Source organism: Myzus persicae, unplaced genomic scaffold (assembly GCF_001856785.1).
Source record: "Myzus persicae strain clone G006 unplaced genomic scaffold, MPER_G0061.0, whole genome shotgun sequence".
NCBI classification, from domain to species: Eukaryota; Metazoa; Arthropoda; class Insecta; order Hemiptera; family Aphididae; genus Myzus; species Myzus persicae.
The window spans coordinates 97,725-117,124 of record NW_019104076.1 but is presented as its reverse complement, the minus strand read 5'-3'; the positions used below and the strand labels follow the sequence as shown (position 1 = coordinate 117,124).

The 19,400-nt window shown below is 32.7% G+C and overlaps 1 protein-coding gene and 1 long non-coding RNA gene across 3 annotated transcripts; one reads left to right on the top strand and one right to left on the bottom strand.

The window, feature by feature from the left end:
* Window positions 1–1,146: 1,146 nt before the first annotated feature.
* Window positions 1,147–17,239, bottom strand: LOC111038378 (serine/threonine-protein phosphatase 6 regulatory ankyrin repeat subunit A). 2 transcript variants are annotated; one of them, XM_022321446.1, is made up of 27 exons: window positions 15,783–15,930; window positions 12,507–12,694; window positions 11,457–11,558; window positions 10,995–11,096; window positions 10,787–10,903; window positions 10,482–10,682; window positions 10,276–10,381; window positions 9,767–10,062; window positions 9,411–9,504; window positions 9,076–9,284; window positions 8,666–8,929; window positions 6,354–6,617; window positions 6,170–6,276; window positions 5,849–6,095; window positions 5,582–5,788; window positions 5,359–5,503; window positions 5,068–5,267; window positions 4,771–4,968; window positions 4,494–4,700; window positions 4,281–4,412; window positions 3,288–3,494; window positions 2,951–3,211; window positions 2,478–2,886; window positions 2,179–2,393; window positions 1,915–2,050; window positions 1,720–1,848; window positions 1,368–1,627 (listed from the first exon to the last, which is right to left on the bottom strand). In XM_022321446.1, the coding sequence occupies exons 1-27, from the start codon at window positions 15,928–15,930 to the stop codon at window positions 1,368–1,370; spliced, it is 5,151 nt and encodes a 1,716-aa protein (XP_022177138.1). The 2 variants fall into 2 exon arrangements, with proteins under 2 accessions (XP_022177137.1, XP_022177138.1); XM_022321445.1 differs by having other exon boundaries at window positions 1,147–1,627; window positions 1,720–2,050; window positions 15,783–17,239.
* Window positions 10,073–10,647, top strand: LOC111038380. The gene is made up of 3 exons (XR_002604983.1): window positions 10,073–10,160; window positions 10,294–10,405; window positions 10,553–10,647. It is a non-coding gene; the product is annotated as an uncharacterized LOC111038380 (long non-coding RNA).
* Window positions 17,240–19,400: the final 2,161 nt, after the last annotated feature.

Below are 19,400 nucleotides of genomic sequence, written 5' to 3'. Positions count from 1 at the left end.
CGAGATTCACAACTGAAGTGTGTACAGAAGTAATTACACTTCGGGTATGGAACTATGGAAACATAGAGGGAGATTTTCGGGGACCTATGACTCTATGACCTATACTAGTCAGTGAGTAGTGGCTCAATGAATCAAGATTTTCAAGAAGAAAAATTCGATACGTGTCGATACATACCACCTCGTATCGAAGTCCGAGTCCGATACGGGTCGGTACGTATCGCTTGTATACTGCACGTCGTGTAACATCTTGAACGCTCAAAATTGCCTCGATACGTATCGATACACTCCAAATTCTTCCTTGAAAATCTTGAATGGTAGTGCGGGCTAGTCATGGGAAAACTAAAATTAAATTTATTCTGTGGTATAAGGATGTCTATGGCGGTAGTGCGGTAAGATCATGGTTATCTACTCTAGATAACCGCAGGTAAGATAATATAATATAGATTCTATATACTTTGTCGTCAAGTATGCCTACATCGCTGCTAGATGTTTGCACACCGCTAGTAATGCCTTTGTTAATGTATTGTTATACACATTACACATTTACACAGTTCTTGTCTACTATACCTAACCTTTTTTTATAGTATATGAGCAATAATGTCTATTATGGTGCTCAAGTAATTTCATGAACCACCATAATCAAAAATATCTCGTTTTACTTATGTAAATGATTAAGTTCAATATTACGTGTGATGGCATAATAGTATTATTATACAGGTAAGAAGAACTATTTAGTAGGTATTTATAAAATTGAGCTTATCTAAATCCTACTTCTACTTCTACAAGGGGTAGGTACCTAGTACCTATTAATTATTATGATTTATCAATTATAATTTCTATCCAAACAAATTGTAGTGTATAAAATAATCAGAAAAATGATTTATACATACTTCTAATATTATATCAATTTATACAATAATGTATAATGTTATGTTAAAATCTCATTCAAATTAAAAAAATATGCTGAATGTGGATTGTAGGTATGTGCCAATGCGCCGTAGATCATTTATGGAACAATATAATAATAATGATTATCCAATTAAATAATTGACGAAATAAAAAAAAAACCAAAACATATTTTGTAAAATAATATAAATGTATTTTTTTCTTAACATATTTTTTTTTTACTATGTATAATAGCTTAAGTTTTGCTTATAATATATATATTTATATATATCAAGCTTTGTATAATATCCATCACACGTTTATCAGTAATACTTAATTATACTTAATATTTTATACTGGGTATCTGTACATTTATAATTTGTACATAAATATATTACACATTTACCTATATTATATTGATGTAAAAATATTTTTTTTTTAAATAATTTACACGATTTAATTATCATTTTTTTTTTGTTTTGTTATGGAATGTTTTTTATGTTGTTTGCGAACGGTTGTGGGTCTGATTGGGCTTCGCTGTTACTTCTCGTTAATCGTTCCATCGATGCGTTCGAAGCCTTTGTGTCTTCTCTCTCGTCATTTTCACTAGCCCCTTGCAGTGCTCGATATTTCTTTGCAATGGAATCCCAGTCTGTGACGGTTTCGATGCGGTTCGACAAGCTCGCAAAACTTATCTGAGATCCGTAAGGACTCAAATGTACGACACTGACCGATATCGATTCTACGCGGCACGTTTAAGTTTAATCAAAATTAGAATATAATATTATCCACCCTATTATTTTTCATAGTACCAATGAAATCGTTTTATCTTACCTCTCGGAACTACTTGAGCTTTTTTCACCTTTGATAGCCATTTATTGCCCATTCGAGTCCTGGCACTTACTCGTCCTTTTGTTTTCATATCGACCATCTGTGATAAACTTGGGCGCTTTTTTTGCTTAACTGTATTTAACAGTTTAGAAAAATTCGTAAGTGTATCCTGAATATTTTTCTTTCGCGTATTTTTACCTCTTTTCTTGCATATCTCTAGTAAATACATGAACCAAGTAGTAATTAAGTTCAAAGGCGATGGCGTTGTAGTTGTTCTATGCATATTTCTAATCAATTTTGCCAATCCAAACTTCCATTCGATGTCAGATTGTGCCTATAATTATTTAATATGTGTATTTTATCATACCATATTGTGCACATAGTGCCTTCAACAGGTTATTTATATAATACATTTTATTTTTATTTTTTTTTAGCTTACTGTATCTACCGGGTTAAATTTACCTGAATTCTTTGATAAGTATCACTCATCATAGCGATAAGTAAGTTAATTAGTACGACAACTGAAACTAACATATATATACCAAAGACAGCTTTAAATAAGTAAACCGTCCACGGTGGTTGATCCGTGTTAGAAGCCTGTCTCAGGTCGTTATGTGTTGCCATACCAAATACAGCGAAAAAAAGTAATTCAAATGCATCTACTGGGCTCATTATGACTAAACAAAAACAAAAAATCAATTAAATGGTGCATAATATATTTTTTTTTAACTTGTTAGGTTTGTCTATTCGTATGGTATTACCTTCTGTAAAAACTTCTGGTTTATTTTTTTCTAATTTCTTAGTGATAGGATGGTTCATTGCAACAATTTGCATAGAAAACCCAAACACGAAGATGCTCAGTACAACGAGAAACCTTGCTAAATCCTTCATCAAATCTCCAATTATTATGGCCCATGGTCCAAACAGATGATGGAATGACAGGAAGTCCAGAATCTGAACGCACGCCATCAAAAATGATATAGCAAACATTTGATTCCGAAGATACATAACAGTAGGAAGATATGGGTTGGAAACGAGGCCACAGAATCCGACTAAATGAAATGCTACTCCTATCACACTCCATAAGAGAACAGCCAACTTCACCCAACCCAATCCACTTTTGTCACTTGGATTAGTTAGTTCAAACAGTAGCAAACCACTTAACCAAACCTAATAAATTTATAGGCACGTAAAAATGTTTGTACATTTTATAACTTTGTTAACGACGACTTACCAAGAGCAACCATTCGTACCAATATGGAAATAAATTTTGCCGCGCTGCTTTATAATACGGTGTGATGGCAACCATTTGTAATAGAAGCATCAAGTAAACATGAGACGTCAAGTATGACATAAACTTTATAATTGGAACTTTACTATAATTGTGCCAAAGAGGTAACGTAAACACTATCCATAATGGAGGACAAGCAATAAATCCTAGAAACATAAGTAGTGTTTTCCAACCGGCCCAATTCAGTCTTCCTTGCCAAAGTTCCTAAATTTCAACGTACGTTAAATTTAAACACATGTCAACTGATACACTTATATATTATTAACTATTAATGACTAACCTGTAGGTACCTTTGAACAACAGTATGAGCGATAACTTCTTTTTGCTCATTTTCAATAAGAACGTCTAAAAATTCAGTATTTCGTCTGTCTGAAGCTGTTAGGATGCGACCAGCGGAGTCTTGACCAGCAGCTAAGGCTAAAAGTTCAGTTGCCATAGTTTCGCATTGTTTCCCCGCAGCTATTAAGTCTTTTGCTCTCTCTTTTTCCTAGTTATCATACGATATTAGTTAATACTACACATTACATAAAAATATATTTTTAATAATCTGTCTTGATAGAATACCTATATTAGTATAGTATTTAGATAGGTGATTCATTTTACAAATATGATTTCTAACTAAAGTAAAAAAATACTTTAGGGTGAGTTAAATATTTTAACCAACACGAGCAATTGACATTACAATATAGTTATGAATTATATACCAGTGCTTCCAAAACATATTTTTCTCACTGTAGGTACATAATTATTTGCTACTTTTAGATACCTACTAATAGTTGCAGCGTACTTTGGATAAATATTTTGTACTCCATTAGAATAAGTATTTTTTAGGTCATTAAAGAACAATTAATACTCTGTTGAAGCGAGCATTACACTATTCACTATAAAAATATATTGCAGCACAAATCTGTATGACTGTATTCATAAATAGTTATATACTTATATCTCGAGTTGTATCTATATACTTTTTATATTGAAAACATTTTAATAAATAATAGATGATTTTTATTTTTTATAAATAAAAAAATCAAATTTCCATGCAATCGCTTTGCGTAAAAATATATAAGCATGACGTAAAAATAATTTTCACTCAGAGTAAATTAATTTAGGTAAGTACCAATATATTTTCCATTACCTATTTAACTAGTTATTAATTTTTTTATTATTATAATATGTAGGTATGTTAGGCTTAATATAGTCTAAATGCATTTTATCGTAAATTACGAGTACATAAATTATAGTAATAAAATCTGTAACCATTGTTTATGTTTACCTTATTTGATAAGTTAATGTATATACTGGAAAGTTTTGCTGCAGTATCTACTGGCGCGGGTGATACTAAAATAAATTCTTCGATTGGTTTGTTATTATGATTTTTGCTACAAATCATTAGATTGTAGACAAACTAAAATGAAAAAAAAATGCTTGATATTTATTAATTTGTTTTTACGGAGTCGTTTGTGTAAACGATTTCGGTTTTTTGTACCCTTCTATCATCCATCAAACCATAAGTGTCGTGTTCTTTTGTCATTAAGTACTCTAATACATCATTATGACCCTCTTGAGCTGCAAACCATATCGGTGAGGCTCCATAGTTGGTTTCAGCTTTTGGAGAGGCGCCGGATTCGACTAAGAGTTTTACCACGTCTAAATACCCAGCACGAGCAGCGCAGTGCATTGCCGTCCACCCATTCTATAAATTGTATATTATTTGAAATGAAAACATGGAAATAATCGAATGCAGTTTTTTTTTAAACACAAACTTTATCTGTGGCGTTAATTTCGGCACCCTGTCCTAGCAAGACTTCAACCATTGCATAATGGCCATATGAGGCGGCAATATGCAGACACGTTTTACCATTAAGATCAGAACTGTGCAATAAATCTGCTGCTCTTGATAACAGAAGTCCAACTACAGTTACATGCCCGCCAAAACACGCCAAATGAAGTGCGTTGTAACCCTAAAAGTATGTAAGTAAATTTTAATTATTTTATACCTAGGTATGCACTATGGATAGAAATTATATTATAGTAACCCATATAATTAATTACAAACTTACAGATTCAACTGTAGATGCGTCGACTTGAACTCCAGCCGAATTGAGCAATAATCGGACAACGTTTTCATTACCACTGTAAGCAGCAAAATGTAACGGTGTCATTCCAGATTCGTTACCCAGTACACCCAATACACTGACACCAGACGGTGGATCAGACTTGACTGTTGCTGGTATATGAGACAGTAATTCTCGAACAGTATCTAAAATTAACAATAACATAATATAGTATAACGATTGTTGTGTTTTGTTCACATTTATTACTGTACAATTTTTCTCTTATATGGTACTTACCTGTTTGACCACAGTATGCTGCCATATGAAGCGCTGTCATACCAAGCCTTTTGCTTGAAATTTTTAGCGATTGGGACGAACGCAATACTTCCAGCACAGATAAATGACCATTTTGTGCTGCTAAGTGGACAGCTGTAAATCCTGCCTGGAACATTGAATTAATGAATTTTATAACACGTAATTTATAAGAGAAAAAAGTGTCTTTAATTCATAGTTAAGTCACCTTATTTTCGTCCGAACACGATGCTCCTGCCCTTACTAAAACCTTAACCACTTGGGCATGACCACCTTCAGCTGCTAATTGAAGTGGGGTAGCCTCTGTGATACGATTTCTAGCTGAGATCACCCCGTTTTTGTCGAATTTCATTAGTTCAATGATCACAGTAACTGAACCTTGCATGGCTGCTATGTGAGCGCATGTATTTCCATCCTAACAAAAACAATGTAATTAATTGTAAATTCAACTATGGTGTACGGTAATGATATTTACTTTAGTGCTAGCCAAAACTAATTGTGGATGTTGTTGCAAAAATAGGTGAACAACTTCTGGAAAATTGTTCTGTGCTGCAATATGAATGGGTTTTTGTCCTTGATCGTCCGTCGCATCTATATTCGCGCCCAAATCTAATAGTAATCGACATACTTCTAGTTGTCCCGCTGACGCAGCTAAATGCAGAGGTGTTTGTTTTCTCAGTGTAAGAATATCGATTACAGCGTTATGGTCGTGAATCAAAAACCTTTGGAAAAAAAATCAGCTTAAGCTATTACAAGTAAGTTCTATTTAATTTAAAAAAATATATCTATAGTTAACCTGCAGAGATCAGCGAAACCGTTCATAGCCGCTAAATGTAGTGCAGTCCAACCAACTCTTGATTTACTGTTTATGAACGCTTTATGTGTTAGTAGAGCATCACATACCTATAAAATGAACATATGTATTGCTAATAAATAATAATAATATATAGATAGGAATTAGTTGTTGTTGATTTCCATACTTTCAGGTATCCCCTTTCGGCAGCCAGATGAAGAGCAGATCGACCTTCGTTGTCGAACACGTCTACTCTTGCATGGTTGTTTAACATGGTGTTCACCAAACTCATATGACCCCTGTGACAAGCGATCAACAAAGGGGTCCAACCGACGCTGGATTGACGGTTCATCGATTGTTGTATCTCGGTTGGTGACATACCATCCAGCATTGCTGTAAGTACATCGTTGTTACCAGCTACAGCACAAAAGTGTAAAGCTGTTTCGTGGTGCTAAAATAATACATAATCTATGTTATAGTGATATGTGTAATAATAACACGATTTTTCCTAAAAAATTCTATGATTTTTTTTGTTTTGTTTTCTAACAGGATTAATTATTATAGATTATTATGGTTATTAAAAACAATTAAAAACACCAATCGTTAATGCATTGGTAAATTATTCTATATAAATATATTGTATACATTTTAATCATAAATTAATGTCTGAAGAGCCCGTTCGTGTGTCTTTAATAAGAAGCAAAAATGGGTGTATAGTGTACCTACACATGATTTTGAAAGGGTTTTGATTTTTTGAATAGGCAATTTATGTACATTTTTAAGAAAAATAACAATTTAACTTTTAGAATGCGTTCACAAAGTAATTTACATTTGGCCTCGTGTCAGTGCTACTGCTATTGATTGTTGTGTTGTTATTAAATAATTTACAAATGCTTTTTTGCCCTTCCCAGTTAACAACAAAATGTAATAAATACATATTATAAAATAGAAGCCTTTTCTTAGTATCTACGCACATATCTCAAAAAATACTCACCCGATTTTCTTAAAGTTTTCACTAAAGAATTTACCGAGTCTAAGGAAAGTTTTAATGTATAATACGTCCTAGAAAAATTAATGGGATTGCCAGAAATAATAAAAATATAAATAATGATCTGTCCATCCATATAAATAAAAATGAAATGCTGTTTTGTTGGTAATCGCATCATTTATAAACGCTGGATTGATTTGGCTAATTTTTTTCAATGTTCTCAGTAGTTTGAATAAAGTTTTTACGGAGATAATGGAAATACAAGTATTGGAAAAATTGGAAAATTCGTAAAAATTGAAAGTGCTTTTTTGACTGACTGATCAACGTAGAACCTAAACTATGAAACTTGGAGACTTGAATTGTTCATAATGTAATTAATCATTATGTAAGGGGTGCACTAAAAAAGGATTTTAGAAAATTGTAATTTTAAATAAGTTCTCACACAGGATGAATTTTTTTTGTATCTAAATGTTTAGGTACTATAGTTACTAGTTAGATATAGTGTAATCCTCACATGCATTTTCTTTCAGTTAACAAAAAAAGAATATTTTTTTGTTTAAATAAATGGTTATACAGTAGAACCTCATTAATCTGGACAATTGGGGCTCTAGGTTGTCCGAATTAATGAAAGTCCGGATTAAACAAAATAACTAAGAATCGTAAATTATAAATTCAAAAAAATTGTATTGGGTATTTTACTATATATACAATACTTTAGTCTAATACATAAATCTAACAATATTAAACATAAAAATTGTACATAATTGTATAATTGAACTCGTTTTCATGTTTATTTTATTCTACGTCATAAACTAGACTTCTAGAGTGATAAACGGCTGTCCGGATTAAGCGGAGTCCGGACAATAAGGTCCGTATCAATGAGTTTAATGAGTTTTACTGTACATCTGAATTATTACAAATTATTTTATTTTATTCATAACATAAAAACGTTATAATATTGCAGATGTTATTTTATTTTGGCGTTGGAGGTTTTTACGTATTGTCATATTATATTCAAACTAACGCATGTATTATTATGACTATTTACCACGATCATATTATAAATTATAATAGATTAAACTTATTGACGATCACTTCAAAAATATCCCTATTTACGTGTTTTATTTAAAGTACTCTCTTGGTAGTAGTATAGTTTGTACATTTAAATCCAAATTGTTATGTAAAAAGCCAGCTAATATAAAAGTAAAGTAAACAGTTCAATATTGTGTTACAGACAGTTAATCGTTTAGTACTTTAAGGTAATATGCACGTAGACGTATTTAGTATAATGTTACATTGTTACTTAGTAAATTGTACAATTACCATTAACTATTTATATAAATAGCATAAGTAGGTAACATGTTACTGAATAAATTTAAATAAATCAATATTCGAATGAATTACTGATACTTTCTTTAATTTGACAGTGTCATTTGCGAACTAACAAAATATAATATTATACGAACAAATATAATATTTAAGTGTAATAAACACGTCAAATTGAACCTTACCAGTTTCGTCCGTAAATTGATGTCGGCTCCTCCTTCAAAAAGTAATTTTATAACTTTAGCGTCGTTGTTCGGTTTTGACACATTAACTTCTGTTTGTTTTATATTGGCAGCATAGTGCAGCGCGGACGCGCCGTCTTCGTTCACACTGTTTACGTAAGAATTGGCTACCTCATCACCTTGTTTCGACTTCACGAAATCAACGAGTTGTCCAACAATATCGGCTTGACAACTTCTGCAAGCCAAGTGCAACGGGGTTTCTCCCACCTATAATATTCCACGTAAAATGCAATAAGTTGGATTAGAGAAAAATAATTAATGTCAAATATTTTTATTTTGTTTCATCGGTTGCTGCCATAACAGCCATATAGATATTTTTTTATAATGGCCGTGGGTATAATATTATAAAGTACTTTGTTCTTGAAAAGAGGATCGCCTCCGTCGTCTAGTAATAACTGAAGTGTTATGAGATTTCCGTACTGAGCTGCCACGTGGACGGGTGTTTGTCCGTCGTCCATAGCCAGATTGGGACCGGCCCCAGACTTGAGCAGCATTAAAGCACAGCGGTCGCCGTCTTTCACTCTAGCGGCTATGTGCAAGGGAGTTTCCCGCAGTTTCCCGCCTGTAAAAAAACATTATTTAATCTGTAATTTAGTACCTGAAAATGAAAACTTCCTCTACTCTATCTATATCCATTGCCCATAATATACTATGACAAAGGTACAATGAGTATACCTATAACACTAACCTCTTACATGGACATCGGCTCCGTATCCCAATAACGTTTCGATCACTGCCGGCTTGACGGATTCGACCGCTATGTGCAGAGGAGTATAGTTGTCCTAAAATTAAACACCATAATACTATACTATTATGACTTGTTAGCTTAGAGGATGTTTTCATCAGTGGCGTACACGGGATTGAATTTTAGAGTGGGTGGATGGGTGGGTTTATAAATCCAAGTCAGAATTCCCTACAGTATAATTAATAATAGTAATTCTACACATAGACACTTTTATTTTCGGCTGGAGCTTGAATCTCTGACTCCCCCTTCCCCTATGTATGGCATTGATTATTATGACATGGTCTGTAATCGGCACGTACGTTGGTTGTGACGTCGACTTTTTCTCCTTTCTGTAACAATGTGTTGATGATTCCGACGTGCCCGTATCTTGCTGCGGTGTGTATGCTCCGGGCACCACTCTTGTTCGGCATGTGCAAATAAACACCCTTTTTGAACAACATCATAGCACAGTCCGCGTGGCCATTTAAAGACGCTATATGCATCAGAGTGCTGCCGTCCTTCGTTCTTTCGTATATGGAAGCCTTGAACTTGTCAACCAACAGCTCTATAATATTTGCATGGCCGTTTTCAGCAGCCAAATGCATCGGGGTTCGGTCTGTGAACGAAGAAAAATCAAAACAAATATTAAAACGATTCACATGCAGTTGCAGGTATGATTATACGAGGATATCCAATCAACGGACGAGCGTTGACGTAAGCAAATATTATCCATTTTTATTCGAATAAGGAGTAAATTACAAAATAGTATTATGATATAATATATTAAGTAGGTAATAATAATATAATATACAAAGTAATGTATGTATACCTTGATTATCTGTTATAGAAGCACTAGCTCGTACGCCGTAAAAATATTTAACCAAACTTTCGTCTCCGTCGGCCGAAGCTATATGAAGAGCCGTCTGGCCTTGGCCCTATATTTTCAGAATGGATGATTGGTAAGTATACAAAGGTATATTTTATAGATATTATAGAAACAGTCAAACGACATACGAAATGTTAACTGATACCTACGTTTTGACTGTCTACGCTAGCACCGTAGTCAATTAGTATTTTTATCATGTCTATGTCTTTTCGTTTGGCAGCTAAATGAATGGCCATGTCACCGGACTTAGTCTTAAACTTTAGCTGTTCCACTGCTTGAGTTGACAGCAGTTCCCGGCACATCGACTGGTTACCAGTTTCTACGGCCAATAGCAGCGGTATTTTACCGTCCTAAATACAGAGAGCAGAAAATAGTTGCCGACCATTATATTAATAATTATTATTGTGTTTCAAATAATAAGTCAAAAAATAATAAATGATATTGGAATTATTACCCCGTCGGCAATGGTACGAATGTCTTTACCGCAAGACCCCAAGAGCACTCGGAGTATGCTCGTCGCCGTACCCGTCTGCCTACTCGCCACCATGTGCACGGCCGTTTGCTGTTTTGGCTTTAAACGCAAATTTTCGGTGAGTTAAAATTCTTAACCAATATATTATTTTAATGCAGTATTATAGTGTCATAAAAATCAAATAACATACACCTCCTGGAGAGTAAACGTCCACCCCTTTTTTCGGCAATAACACTTTTATTACGTCTTCTCTTGAGTATGTTGCGGCCAAATGCAATGCATTAAAATTTTCCTGAAAATTGTATACATATGAACTGTTATCTAATTAATAGCAAAATACTCTCAAATAGGGGCGTAGTTTTCTGTATGTATATTAACGCAAGTCATATTAAATTTATGGAAGACAAACGATCGAGTATTTTCGCGTGACCGGAATATATTTAAAAAAATACTATCTACACAACAGTCTTAATAAATTTGCAACCTGACGATAAGTTTTGTGTTATGGGTAATAAGTAATAACTCTTTTTCATGAGTCATCCGTTAAGTTTTAGTAGGTCGTACATAAAAACAGTTTTCAGATTATGGTGATAAATACGTTCACAGCAACAAAATAGGTAAATAATGATTTTATAATATGGCAAGTGCTTACCATATTTCTGATTGTAACATCAGTTCCGAGGTCTACCAAACGTTCTAGGAATGTGGTTTTGCTTTCTTTGACTGCGTACATTAAGGGCGTCATTCCATTGCTCTGTATACATAATATAAGATTACACAAAATGGCTCAACGTCGAGAAAATTTTTTTATTGTATTTATAATATTATATTACATATTTTAATATTTATTACATATTGTTTCGTTTAAATAATTAATTTTAAACTAAATCATTAATTCATTAGGTAATTCAATAATTTATTGATGAGTCGTACACATCAATAAGAATTTGCTGCACCGTGCACACTATATATACTTTACTTAATATTATAAAATAAAGTCTCTATAATAGAGGCTCTACTAATATACAATATTATGTAGTTGACTATTTGTAAAATTTATATTTCGTCCAAAGATAAAGTAGATACAATAGGTAGGTAGGTAAGTATAGGTACACTATTATACTTTTGATGCATTTGCATGAACCAAAATTGTATTATAAATAATGATATATATGTTTTGTGTATTATTAGTTTGTAGCATAATTTTTATTTAATGTTTTATTTTCAAACGGGTTTGTTAATATTGTCTTGAAATCAGAAAAATGATTGACTTGATTTTTTATTAACGGGTGGCTGAATACGTTATATTTTTAAATATACCTACAAAATATTAATACATTTCTATAATATAGCTTACATAAAATGTATTAGGTACCTATCATGTATGTGTTATAATTGTTCGAATTTCGTCGCTTTGAGGTCAAATCATTTTTCCTTGTTAACTTTGTTTAGCCCAATTTAGACAATTTACTTTAATCATGTAATGTATGTGTTAAGTTCAAGTTGTGGCCTTTAGGGTAAATCGCGTGTCGACGGACCATGACGCTTTTCCGGTTGTGCTAGTTTTCCAACGTCCACGCGTATTTTGGAATGGACATCAACCCCTGGTTTTTTTCAACCATAAAAAATATATTTACGCATCATGTGTACAATTAAAATTTTATTATTCCAATAAAGCATAGAAAAAATAAAATAACTATACCTGATCCACTACACCGGCTAATGGTGTTGACGTCACATCCTCCCCCCCGGCCGCCACTAATTTTTCGACCACCTTTAGGGCCTGATCTAATGGTGGCCATTCTGACTTTTGGCATAACTGTAAAATTCGTTGTGCTCCATCTCTAATGGACGAACCTGGACTAGGTAGAGTCGTTGGTGGAACTCCATCTGAAAAAACATCAACTATTGAATAAAATAAAATAAATAATATAATAATCTATAATCTAGTCTGAATTATTAATCATTTTTAATTTTTTGAGAATGTAAAGTCATATGTGCATTTTTAGTACCTATCTATTATGGATTGCTAAGATATTATTTATTTTATTACGCATTCATCATGAGTTATGATAGTTTCTTATGTTATACATACTATAGTTGTCCAAATAAAATAGCTATTGTTTTTAAAATATTTCCTTATAATTTATATATAAAAATATCAAATATGATACATAAATATATAACTATATACATTTATCTGTATATATATTAATTAACATTTAACATCCAGTAATAATATTTAAATTGCTTCTCATATTCCGCTTACTTTACCAATAATTAAAGAATATCTAGTTAATTTTTATAACAAAGGTGAGTCGTTAGTTTTGAAATTAATTTATTTGTAGAGAGGTTTATTTAATTTGAACTCTAGGTATTTATAATAAATTGTTGAATTATTTATCTCAACTAAACCTCCATTTCAAATTAATTATAACACGTCACGTAATATTCCACAAGCTGTAATGGGATATGGCATAATATAGATAATATAGGTAAAAGTCAGTGATTATTATTTATCTCTAAACAATTTTTGATTTTCAAAATTATGAAAATGTCCTAACATGTTATACGTTTTTATTTAAGCACATTTGTTTTAAGCTTTTCCTACGTTTTTCAATTTATTAAAATTAAAAATTAAATTTTTATTTTTAAATGGTAAATGTAGTTCTATGGTTGATGTTCAAATTTAAAATAGAAATTAATTTTGATGGAATTATTGATTCTCGCCAAACGTATAGACAGCCTTGGATAAAATATTTTTAAAAAGTATTTGGAATAAATACTCGAATACTTCAGAAAAATAGTATTTCGAATAAAGTATTTCAAACACTTTTGAAATGCTTAAACCACCTTTTGAAATGCTTATACTTTTCTTCTAGAAAATTTGAAATTAACGCCAGCATATTGTATAATTTAATAATTCTGAATATAATATAATTTTAATTTTAGTTTTAAAAAGCGTATATACTATTGTCAAAATGTCAAGAAAAACAAGGTAAACAATTATTATTGTAAATAATTCCTTTTGGGGAAAAGTATTTTAAAAGTATTCTGAATACTCCCCAAGACTGCGATACAGATGTGTAAATTAAATCATAACCTGATATTGCAATTTATAGTTATTTACTAATAGTAAATAGCTGATAACACAATTTATTGAACGGTAATTATATAATATAAATCATTGGCATTTTTGGCTTTGGCCCATATATTTGTTTCAATAGTCAATACTAATTTCATCAAACATTAAAAACTTAACCTTTATATTTTAAAATTTAGAGTTTACAGATTTCCGGATACTCGGAATATTTTTATTGTAGAAATTATTGAGTAGTCATACAATTCTGCATGGTAAATTTAACTATTGTATTATTTAAGGATGATGCAGAACTCATTCAGTGCATGTGCGTGATGTGGGTAGTAGGCACCCATTGTTTTTGATGTTCTATTAAAGTGGATTAATCGGTAGAATCACCGTTCAAAGTTAACTTCAAATTCTGGGTGAAGTAATTAGCTATTTCTAAATATATAAACTATAGCAAAGTTTGATATTTTTCAGGGTCTTACAACATCATATTTATGAAAAAAGGTACTGAGATACAAAGTTAAGATGCAAGTATGTAATTGAAATTTCAATTACCTATATTCTTATAAACTAAGTTGTAACTTATTTGTATTAAAATATGAAGTATAGCACTATAATACACCTAATTTCGAATTGAGCCATAATATTGATACGTCACTTTTGTGGCTCTTTAAATATGACTTTCTTAAAAAATTGTAGAAAATATCTAAATTTCAATTCCTCGTTCAAACTACTCAGTAATAAAATAAATTGTAGCCTTTTATTAGAGAAAAGTAATTTCAAAATCAACCTACAAAAATACCAGGGGATAATGATTTTTTATTAAAAAACTTAAATTCAAATTATTCAATAAATTCATCAGTAAATACGCTAATTTCATTAGGTAATTCTGCCGATATAGATCTATTTTCTTGTAATGTTAATGATGTTAAAAAAAATTGTGATTCGATTTAATTTTATTATGTTACCAAATACCAATTATAATATACTATATGTTTTATTATATTCATTATAATTATTATTATTCATATTACTTACTTGTATATTTAATACAACATTATTCTTATACTCAATACTGCACACATATACTTTATAATTCACATTATATACCCACAGTTCTTATATTTTTAATCAAGTTTTTGACAATGGAGTTTTTTTTCTTCTCAAATAAATAAATACATTTTTGCCATACAATTTGACTAGGTATATTAGGTATATAATATTATAGGTACATAATATTGTCTTTACATTGTTTTTCTAAAAACATATTGCTTACTAAAATCATTGTTGTACTAAGGTAATAACATGTATTATACACGTTTCTAAAAAAAGTTATAGTTAATGTATAAAAAAATAAAAAATAAAATAAAAATTTGATCAAAAAAATTGAAAAACCATAAAAAAATATTTCTTGATTTCTAGGATTCATAATAATTAAAAAAAACACTGTCTTTATCTGTTTGATAATATTATGTTAATCAACACTGCAATGGGATTAACATAAAAAATATGTCTAATTTTGTTTCAATATAATACATATAATATACAATAGTCTCGTAGATAGGTATTGGCCAGGTACTCTCATATATATATTCTCAAGTTCCCATTTCATAAAATATAGTTTCTCTCTGATTCGGAATACTTTCGATTTGAGATCTTACACCACAACTCTCTAGCATAGTATTATTTAAGGCCAGTCGGTATGAAACTCTCGGTGTTTATTAAAAACAAATTTTTGACAAACTCTTTGAGATTTGTTCGGGTTTCGCCATATCAGCATAGTATTGTTATATCAGTATAGAAATATAATTTATAGTAACCTTATGTACTTAAATCTCGGTATGTCTAGGTAGGGGCCTAGGTAGGAGCCTAGGGGATGTGGAAACTCACCTTTGGTCTCGTCTTTTTTGTCGTCGGTCTTCGACGCTCCGCCGGTGGCGGCAGCTGACTTGTCGTCTGCGGCCGTGGCGGTGGCCGTGGACGACGGAGGCTTGCTGTTGCCGGCCGCCGAGCCCCTCTTGCCGGACCCGCCTATCATATTTTTCGCTGACGATACAACAACGACGATGACGATGTGCTCGCGAGTAGTCTACATTTCAACAGACGACGGCACTACGCGAGAAGTCGACGCGGAACTTTTTCACGAACACACGCGCACCGGCGGCGGTGGCAGCCGTGGCAGGTCGATAGATCGCTCGGGCAGACATGGCGACGATCTATAATACGCTACAGCAATAAATTATGGGTACAGTGCTGACGATGCTCGGAACTCAAGGACCGAAGACTGATGCACCTGGCAGTAAACGATTATTATAGTTATTACCTATATAAAAAGATACACACACGTCGTAGTCGGCCCACAATCGCGAATCTACGGGTTCCGGTGCCGCGAGCAGCTTTTTCGTCGTTCGCGTCCCGAGTTGCTCCGTAACTGGCACTCTGGACGATTACAAACGCCGACGATATAATATAATACGAATATTACCGCGCTCGTGCAGTGCAATAGGGTATACTGCTATACGAATTGTTATAGGTGCACCCGCAGGTGTACGTGTGGCAGGGCGCTACGGCGTGTTCTCGGGATTTGCATGTCTCTCGCAGCAGACCAATGAAAGCGAACTTGTCCGGACGGAAGGTGGTGGCGTACCTGTATACCTGCTACCTATGGAAGTTCGCATGCTTACGTGCTCCTTTATACGACACCCCGCCCGCCCCGGCCGGTCACCCTCGGCGCCGGGGCTGTGAGGTCTCGCCCCCTCCCCCGCGCGATCGCTCTTTCACCGTCGGCACACGATCCATACCTATATATACTTGCCCAATGTTATATACCCGCGTGTTATCCACGCGGCCTTTCTTCCGTCTGTAGCTCATAACTCTACTTAATTTGGGTTAGGAGTGAATGTACACCCTTTTTGATTTTAGCTTTATATACATGTATATAATATGTTTCGCAGTTTATTTTTACCCGCGTGCTCGTAATTCGACCCGTTTAATGTCCTTTAACTCGAATAATTCTAACAGTGGACACCAGATGATTTAGGCATACATATTATTAATATGTTATTATAAATAGGCGTACCTGGTACCTCTGTATCAAATGGTATAATTGTCATACCGTGAAATCCCATTGTATAATATGTACCTATTTACTGTTGCTACTTTGCGTTGATAGACGATTTCCGTAAACACATCAGTATCGTATCTGGTACATAATATTTTGCTAGAGATTGGAACGCATTCTTCATATTATATCATATGCATGTTGTGTGTGCATTGATATTTACAAAAACAATCCATGTAATTGTTAAAGAGGTGATAAAATATGACAGCGTTTTTTTGGGGATGAGGTGACCGAGTGGTCTGACGCGTCCGCTGCGACGCAGCCGGTCGCGGTTCGATCCTCGGCTACCGGGCGGCAATTTTCTCCGGACAAGTCGCGGTGACCGGAGAACAAGTGCTGCCATCCCCCACCCCCGGGGCATGGCAGAAACCTACGGGTGCCCCATTCGAAATTCTGCCAAAAACAAACACACACGTGTTCCCCCCTACCGTTCCAAAAAAATATACATTACAAACTACAATACAGATCCTACTACAGCTAATGGCCTCAGTTGCCGTTCAATAAAAAAAAAAAAAAAATGACAGCGTTTGAGTTTGTTACTAAAGAGTGAAGGCTAATTCGATGATGTTTGATATGTATGAACAGGGTTGGACTAGCCCCAAAATGTGTACCGGGAAATTCTATTTTTTGGCGGCCCTGCTTCTTTGGACCAGCCACGTAGTTGAACCTAAGGGGACAAGCTCTATCATAAAAAAAAATGTTAGTTAATAGTGAATTATCTAAAAATATAATTTATAAGGTAATAAATATAAGCTCTATACTAGCCTTTATCACGAGTTATTTATTTTTTAAATATAATATAATAAAAAAACAATTAATATAAATAAATTGTCAAACATTAACATAGAAAATTTCATCAAATCAGAATACATAAATTATATAATAAAAAAAATAATAATTCTTTGTCAAGGTAGGTAATCTATATTTTTAAGCAACCAACATTTTTTTGAATACTGAGCTATGTTTTATCACTTCCTCAATAATATTTTCGTGTGTTAATGTTTCCAAAATATTTTTATTTAAATGCATTACATCCATGCATCCAGATTTTCCATCGATAGACGGTTTCGAAGTCGGTTTTTTTTATAAAACTTAAGGTAGAAAAACTCTTTTCACAGCCTACCTGAGTGCATGATAGTGTTAAAATATACATATAGGCTAAAAATAAATTGCTATATGCTTTAACATATAATCTATATTTAAACAATACATTAAAACAGCAAAGAAAACAATTTAAACACCGTTTATTTGTTTTGTACAGAATTTGTTCAAATTCATTTTCTTGCAAACATTCTAGATCTAATTCTGGATGTTCATTTTCCTCATCACTTCTATAACTTGCATATACTTCTGGTAAATTTAATTTAAGCTTATCCCATTTTTTGGTAAAATCTAGAAATTCTTCCCTTAAAATAGAAGTATTTTCTAATCCAAGAACTTTACTAAGTTTGAAAAGAGCAGTTGTGGGCAATGGTTTTGAAAATTGACGAGGATCTAAGCATGTAAAATCTGAACATATTTCAGCGTGTTTAGCAAAACGTTGTTCTAGTTTACAGATCACTGTATCCATCGCTGTGTTATGAACATTAAATTTAAACAAATCAATAGCAGTTTCATTTTGGTTCTCACCAATCTCACCATCCAATATTTTTTTCTTGCGTATCCGCACATTTGGCAAATTATCCGGGATCAAATTATTAATTTCATCTTCATTTTCAATTAATTCATTAGCCCATTTTACAAAATTTTTACCTGCCTTTAAAATATCTTCAAAATGTCTTGCTTCTTTTTTTAAAAACTCTAATGTTGAACTGACCATCTGTTGAGCTTGTAAAATAAACATTCCATCAGTTTAATTTTTTCCATAATAATACAATAATTATTTCTGTCTTTATATCAATTTAAATTGATATAAATTCCATAAAATAACGATTGAAATAAATTTTCTTTTATCAAATCAAGATAATCACCATGGACTTGCGGTACAATATATATTAATAGCTACGGCGATACGGCCCCTTTTTGCTGCGGCCCACCGGGAAATTTCCCGGTATTCCGGTGGGCTAGTCCAACCCTGTGTATGAACATGACCACATCTTGGAATTATCAAATAAATCCTGGTACTGATTTACTTCATTTATGAGAGTCCTCAGCTTGATTCATTATATTTATTATACTTAATAGACCAATGCCGTTTAAGGAAAACATTTTCGTATCAATTAAAATAATAATAATACAAAATCGGAAATTGATAACTCATCAAAAGTTAAAACGTATTGGTATTAGTGATGGTATTACCGTCGATCATAATATTACTATAACTCACGATAGTAGGTACTGTTTGTATTATTTTGATTTTATTGTAAAATTTAGTGGCTTCTTCAAAA